Source organism: Suricata suricatta, chromosome 1 (genome assembly GCF_006229205.1).
Source record: "Suricata suricatta isolate VVHF042 chromosome 1, meerkat_22Aug2017_6uvM2_HiC, whole genome shotgun sequence".
NCBI classification, from domain to species: Eukaryota; Metazoa; Chordata; class Mammalia; order Carnivora; family Herpestidae; genus Suricata; species Suricata suricatta.
In genome coordinates this window covers 129,239,440-129,247,053 of record NC_043700.1, presented here as the reverse complement: position 1 = coordinate 129,247,053, position 7,614 = coordinate 129,239,440, and the positions used below count along the sequence as shown (strand labels likewise).

General features: G+C 43.7%; 1 protein-coding gene across 1 annotated transcript in view; it reads left to right on the top strand.

Annotated features, from left to right (window-relative positions):
- The first annotated feature begins 226 nt into the window (after positions 1–226).
- GPAT3 (glycerol-3-phosphate acyltransferase 3) overlaps positions 227–7,614 on the top strand; it is a 58,999-nt gene continuing 51,611 nt past the window's right edge. The window contains exons 1-2 of the mRNA XM_029943819.1: positions 227–395; positions 548–825. Coding sequence (XP_029799679.1) covers positions 685–825 — 141 coding nt within the window. The 5' untranslated portion in view covers positions 227–395; positions 548–684. The remainder of the gene's footprint in view (positions 396–547; positions 826–7,614) is intronic.

The window sequence follows — 7,614 nt, the reverse complement described above, 5'->3', positions numbered from 1 at the left end:
CGCGGAAGAAGGGAGGCCTCCCGGGAGGCTGCGGCGCTGGCGGTGCAGATTCCCGCCTGGAAGCTCCCCGTTGGGTGGCGGAGGAGGTGGGGCGCGGACAGCGCGTAGAAATACGGCGCCGGGCATGGGAGCGCAGCCTACCCCCAGCACAGTGCTCGGGCCTGGCGCCAGTTCCGCCCCCGGCGGGTGTGCAGTGGTGCGGTGCGTCCGCAGGGATCCGCGCTCGGGGAGGGCCTCCGGGAGGGCCTCCGTGAGTCAGCCGTTGAGTCGTCGTAATCGCCACCCAGAGGAAATTAGGCACAGGGGTGGGGCGCGTTCCGGCTGCTCTGTCCTGCCCGCGCCGCCGTGTCACTTTGCTCACCCCCCAGCTCCTGTCCTTTGGCCGGCGCAACCAGGTTTGTGCCCGCAGCGGTGGCTTTGGCGCTGACCCGGGCTTCCAGCGGAGAAAGAGTTAACCAGCCGGGCCGGGAGGAGCCCGAAAGGGAAGGAAGGAAATTGCCGTCGTTCTGAAAGTTTTTTCCTTCCTTTTTTTTTTCTTTCCCTGCAGAGGTGAGTGCCGGGAGGCGGCGGTGCTGACTTCCCGGAGCCCGGCTCCGCGCCTCTGCTCCCGGAGCTGCTGCCCGACTGCCTGGGGACTGGGACAGCTGTCCTCCGTGGACTCCTTCGGAGAGGGTGCGCCGAGCCATGGAGGGCGCAGAGCTGGCCGGGAAGATCCTTTCCACCTGGCTGATGCTGGTGATCGGCCTCATCCTCCTGCCTTCGGCCTTCGGGGTGTCTTTGGGCATCTCCGAGATGTACATGAAGATCTTGGTGAAAACTTTAGAGGTGAGTGCCAGGGGGCGATGCGACGCCCCAGCACCGTTGGGAGCCTTAGGGAGAGAGAACCCCGGGGGATGGTGGCCTCGAGTAGAGCTGATGAGAGCCGAGTTGATGCGAGGGGACCAGTTCCGAAGGTCAGCGGTCCCGAGAGCTGGGCGTTTCAGTTTACCCCCCGCAGACAGCACCCTGGCTACTCCATAAGAGTGGAGGGATTCGGGCTGAGACCACGGGACCACCGTGTTGTTCCCCCAGATGAATGCAGAGACATTCTCCCCCACCGCTCTCATTATTATTATTAATAATTAAAATAACAGTGCAGTCATCTTTTTATATCGTCTATTCCTTTATATCCATGATGTAGTGCCCTTGTCCTTTCACTCTCCTTAGTTTTTACAGCCCCAGGTTTCAGAGGTCCTTTCGTGTCCTAAGGCATGCTGTCCAGAAAGGCATCATGTTCTAGTTTATGCTCAAGATAAGAAACCAATTGCAGGGCGGTAGTGAGAAATCTGATTGTATTTCAATGGAGTCATGGAAATTTTCTCTAACAAAAGCATTTGAAATGTCATTGTAAGTGTATATTCTTTGATCTCTGTTCTCTGTACACTCCTGTTTCCAAATTCTGTTAAGGAAGCTGTTAAGTTAGATGGACACGAGCAGGGTGGGGAACAGCAGCTCACCCTTTCACAGAGCTTAATTCAGTTACACACGGCTTTTCCTGTTTGTTCTTTCATCAGATGCTCCCCAAAGCCTAGGGAGGTAGGGAGGGCCAGTGTGATCCCCTTTTTACAGACAAGAAACAGACTCAGAGAAGTTCAGTCGTTTGCTTGAATTAAGTGGAGACAGGAGTCTTCACTGAGGAGAGGACCTGTGGTCTAGTGATTTTGAAGGACAGACTCTGGATACAGATTTGCTTCCAAAATCCCAGCTCTGCTTCTCATATGTGACCTCAGGAATGTCAACTACTTCTTGTGCTTTCTTTTCCTCATCTGTAAAAGAGTAATAACAATATAGCACCTGTTTGCATAGGATGGTTTAATTGATTAACACATCAAGCATTTTAGAAGGGTGCCTGTAGGCGTTAGGTGCTATATCAGTGTTTGCTGCTATTAAAATAATTTTATTATTTAGCCTCCAGCATCCTGGCTTCTCTAATACTTCTCTGGTATCTTCTAATATGGGTTCTCATTTTTCTGCCCCTCTTTTCAGTCTGCCCCCAGAACTTGGCTTTCTTTGCTTTTCTCCCTCACTGAGTTGGAATGGCTCTCAGATACACATCTGTAATCTGCTAATCTCCCATCTGGAGATTACCTGTTAATCGCTTACCTACTAAACTCCTGCAACTCTCTTCTACCTGCTAATCTGTTTTGCCCCAGGTTTCTGTTGCGCTTTCTTTTGGTGGTTATTTTTCTGTCCAATTTTTGAAGTTATATTTGATTCTTCATCCTCAGCCCTCATGTTTTAAAAGTTCTGTTGTTTCTGCTTGGGTGATATTGCAGTTCGGAACCTTTCATATTGACTTCACACTCTGCACTTGGTCACACGGCGCTATGAATTTCTTAGGCGGCCTCTTACTGCTAGATCTTCTTCAAATACTTTCCCCATAGCAGATGATCCTCTTTGGCTGGTGTTCAGAACTCTTTCTTAGAACTCTGAAATGATTGAATTGTTCTCCCATACAGCAGTGTCTTTCAGAGTTTATGCCCCAAGTGAGATTGGTGTGAAGGTAAATCGCACACACTGGCTTTCAGCACCTGACTCCTGTCTGTCTTGCTTTAATAATTCAAAGTACAACTAAAGAGATGTCATGGAGAGAGACCAGCTATATACCTGGAAAGGATATATTCAGCTTAGAGCCTGACCGTAATTAGGTAGGGCCTCAAGTTTTAATTTTTGTCTATGTAGAGTTGGAGAGACTTTTCAGAGATGCATTGCTTGGTTAGTGGGAGATAGACCACTTAGCTTGGAAACCATATAGGTAGCAGCATAAGGAACTACTGTCTTCGCTGAGAGTAAGCTGTTGGGTCAGAGTGATGCTTGGCATATACTTAATTAGAATGGATTCATTTTGTGGGCCAGCTCTGACAGTAGTTGCTTGGAGTGCCTGTGTTTGGGAGCTGCTGGGCTCCTCAGGAAAGAGCTGGGATCCCATAGTGATGTCTCCTTAGGCACAGGAGAGGGAAATGGTGACCCAGGGTTTCTCATCCTTCAGCCAGAACAGCCTTCGATGTTTGAAAGACATTCTTTTGGGCGGCAGGTAGTATAGCGGATTGCTTTCCTAACTATGGGGATAATTCCCTTAAAACTTGTGCTGTTTGCTTACTATTAGGACATCTTTAGTTTTGGACAAATACCCTTTCTGTAGATTCTATGCAAAGCCCAACCCTTCAGTTACTCATTGTTCCTTAGCACTTAGATTTCAACAGATTTGGTTGTATCTTTCTCTAAATCAATGATTGTCAAGAGGTATACAATAATTTCTAAGGTGGCATTATTACAACTTTATATTGGGAAAATTGTTTTAGGAATTCAAACTATGAAAAGTAAAACTTTTGGGTGGGGATGTGTAGAGGGTTGGCCATCTGAATGGTAGGGTGATGTTTCAGAATCTCTGGAAGGGTGTGCGTGTGAAGTTTTCATGTTCATTAAATGGGAGCATGGATTTAAGGTTTAAAAATGCTGTTTTCAACCAGGGAAGTTGATGGGGGGAAGGGTGGTGAGGATTGCTATTTGTTGGTCTAAGACTCCTGATTAGAGGGAAAGAAAGACTGGGAAGAGAATATAGGATTGGTGGAGAAGAAGGTAGGGCAATGGTATGTAAATTATCTCATCTAACCAGATAATACAGGCAATGGATGGATAATTAACGTTATCTTGATAAGTTAGTCTAGAGGGCTAATTTTCCCCTCAGCTTTTGAGAAAAAAAGCTGGAAGGATAAACAGATTCCTCTGAATTTCCGGCCTTGTGACCTTGGGCAGGTCACTTAACATTTCACCCTTAGTTTCTACAGGGGGTTTAAGAGAATACCTCCGAGAGTTACTGTACCTTGCTGTACCTTGCGTATCAAATGGGAAGAGGTCAGGGAAAGCATGGGTATACAGTAGGTGCTCAAATCTCACTGGAGTTTGAATTGAAACACTCTTTGGTCTTGTTTTTGTTTTTTGTTTGTTTTTGCTCCTATGTGGCTAAGATTTAACCTGCCTTCAGATCTTTAATACATTAGCATACATACTCAGAGGAGACTATTCTTACCTTTTATTTTACTAAAAAATATTATTTTTTTAAGTAGGCTTTCTGCCTACTTGACCTGGAGTTTGAGAGTAACATGCTTTATACCCTGAGGTAGCCAGTCACCCTACCTTGTTTTATCTTTTATTTCTTTTAATTTTTTATTAATTATTTTAATGTTTATTTTTGAGAGAGGGAGAGACAGAAAGACAGACTGTGAGCGGGGGAGGGGCAGAGAGAGAGGGAGACAGAATCTGAAGCAGGCTCCAGGCCTTGAGCTGTCAGCACAGACCCTGATGCGGGACTCAAACCCATGGACTGTGAGATCATGACCTGAACTGAAGTCAGATGCTTAACGACTGAGCCACCCAGGTGCCCCACTCTACCTTTTGTTTTAATTATTTTTCTTCCTCTTTACACTTTCCTCCATCCACCAGTTAGCTTTTCATCTTTTCAAAAGACATGTCAATAAATGTCATGTCAGATGGTTATAACATCTCTGCTAATATAATATTCAGATATGATTCCTGGTGTTGGAAACACAATAAATGTGCTAGAAGGCCATGGCTGTTTATGACAGAAAGAAATAATAAAGAAAAGCTACCAAGGCAGTGTGCTTAAATGCACAACTCTCTGACATAGTTTACATTACTCTCACTGATAGATTGGGGAATGGAGATTCAGAGAGTTAACTTGTCTAGATACATATGCTGTCCAGAACAGCAGACAGCTGTTCGTAGTAGAATTGAAATTTTAATTTGAATCTAGAGCCTGAGTTCTCAATCCACCGAGATGACAGATTTGTTAAGAAACTGTTTTATTATGCTACAGACGGCCTGTTGTTATCTGCATAAACCTAATATTTTGAATTTTTATATAATTGTATACATTTTCATCCTCTCCTTTTCTTTTTTTAGTTAATTTTTAAATGTCTTTTTAGTGTAAAAGCTGAAAGTTGTACTTGTCTAGGTGACAATGTCATTTTAATAAGCTTTTGATCCAAACTTTAAAACCTCAGCTTAACCTGGGGCGCCTGGGTGGCTCGGATGGTTAAACCTCCAGCTTTAGCCAGGTCATGATCTCACAGTTTGTGAGTTCAAACCCCACATGAGTTCAAACTCCAAGCTGGGCCCTGTGCTCACAGCTCAGAGCCTGAAGCCTGCTTTGGATTCTGTCTCCCTCTCTCTCGGCCCCTCCCCTGCTTATGCTTTGTCTCTCTCTGTCTCTAAAAAATAAATAAACATTAAAAAAAAACCCCTCAGACGTAACCCTGTTTTTCTTTCTTTGGTGAATTAGAGATGGCTACTTTTTGCTTTCCAAGAGGCTTTTAAAAATTAGGTAGAGTGAGAACCTGACTGGAAGGGAGTGTCTTTTAACTTTTCTTTGTAGGGGGAAGTGATACGGGAGTAGCCAGGGGGATTAGAAACTACTATCGTAGTGCAGGGTCATCCTATGGGCAGGAAGCAGATCCGTTCTGAGATAACCACCACCAGAGGTTTGGAGCCTCTGAAGGGAGCCCCCACCCTCTGTCCTTGGGCTTACTTGATGAGTTGGCACGGTAGAAGTGGAATAGCTATTTTTTGGGAAATGCACTGGTGGTCTGCAAAAAAGTGATCATTTTGGAAGCTAAGTAAATTGTGGGGCATGAGGAGGGAAGACGAAGCCAGTGTTTTCTACTTTGTGACCTACTGTGTGGTGGTCATTGGAAAGATTATCTTCTTTACTCTTTTATCTTGGTATTGTCCCTGGTTTACCGATGATGAAACTGAGGTCCCACAAGGTGACAGTCTGTCTGAGCCGAGTACAGCCAGGAAGCGCACAACTGTGATTCATATGCATATATGTCTGGCTGCAAAGCGCTGGTGCTTTTCACTTTTGCTGGAGAGTAAGCCCAAAGGGGAAAAAAAAATGGTTTTCTCGAAGAAATTTCCTTTGGCATTAAATGACTTCTGCCACCTGAAAATTTGTCACTGCATTTCGTAGGCTAGACCTTTGGTGTGACCGTTTCAGGAGAGGTGATGCGTTCTAATACTTGTGACAGAACATGGAGCTGTTGGAAGCACATCATGCTGTATGAACACATCCCTGTGTTCGTTCCCTCAGGCCACCATAACAAAGTCCCACAGACTGGGGACCCTGAACAACAGGAACGTATTTTCTCACAGCTCTGGAGGCTTGAAGTTCAAAATGAAGGTGTTGTGGGCAGGTTTGGTTCTTCTGAGGCCTCCCTCTCTCCTTGGCTTGCAGAGGGCTGCCCTCTGTGTCCTTGTGCGGCCTTTCCCCTGGGTGTGCAAATCCCTGGTGTCTCTGTGTTCAACTTCCGTCTTCGTATGAGGACACCAGTCATATTGGAGTACGGCTACCCTAAAGCCACATTTTTTAACTTTGTCACCTTTTGAAAAAGGCTCTGTCTCCGAATACAGTCATATTCTGAGGTACTGGGGAGTTAGGGCTTCAACATATGAATTTTGGAGGAGACGCAAAATCAGCCCATTACAGCTTCAAAATATCAATATTTTCCATAAAATGAGCATAGAATAATTGTCCTAATCTAAGGTAATTATCATTTATATAAAATATACATTCATGTTATTACTATTTATAAATGATAACAGGTGCTAAAGCTTTAAAGTGGAAAAACTATGGAAAGAAACTTTACCTTCTATTGAGAAGGACATGGGAGGTATGTCTAGAGTTTGAGAACTCCTACACCAAACCTGCGAAGAAGGGAAAAGGCTGCAATCAGATTAAGATTGAGTCTGATTATCATTTGTGACTTGCCACTTGAAGCCCAGAAGATTAAGTCTCTATTTATAGGCTGTTCTTGAAGTACAAATAGCATGTTCCCACTTGGCTCTTTGGATGTTGTGCAGGGGTCCTGACGCAGTCAGATTATGCCCTGCTCACCTTTAGGTATAGGTTTTAGGTCGTTTAGTCTCTATCTGTCATTTTCTTATTTATTTGAATTTCTAAAAATTTTTTGAATTCCTTGTGAGCCTAGCAATACCTGATTTTTGCCACTAGATTTTTGATAAATTCTTTTTGCTCCTTCAGGGGTGTTTAAATCCTAATTATAATGATCACAATGCCTTTTACCTCTAATTTCACCCTTCCTCTTCCTACTCTCCAGTTAGCTTAGACAATGTTAGCTTCTGGAATTGTAATCATCATTGTAATCACTTAAATAATATTTTTATTGTTCCCTTTCTAAAGTAGAAAAATAGCCATAAGAATTTCCCGGGATGCTGTCATCAAAGTTAGTTCACTTGTGGGTTTTTTTTTTTTAATTTTATTTTTATTTATTTATTTATTTATTTATTTTTAACATATGCAATTATTTTCCATCATTTACCCTACAGTAGTTACAATTACACTCCAAACAGAAAAGCAAAGTAAAAAATCAAAACCCCAACTTCTATTTCATGTAATTAGACTTATACAGAAATTAGAAGGTTAAGTAACAACTAGTTAATCACCTAATTTCACAGCTATCTGAAGTGGCAGTCGTTATATAGCAGCTTATCTATGATACATTCAAGATACATGATACAATTTATTACTTGCCCATA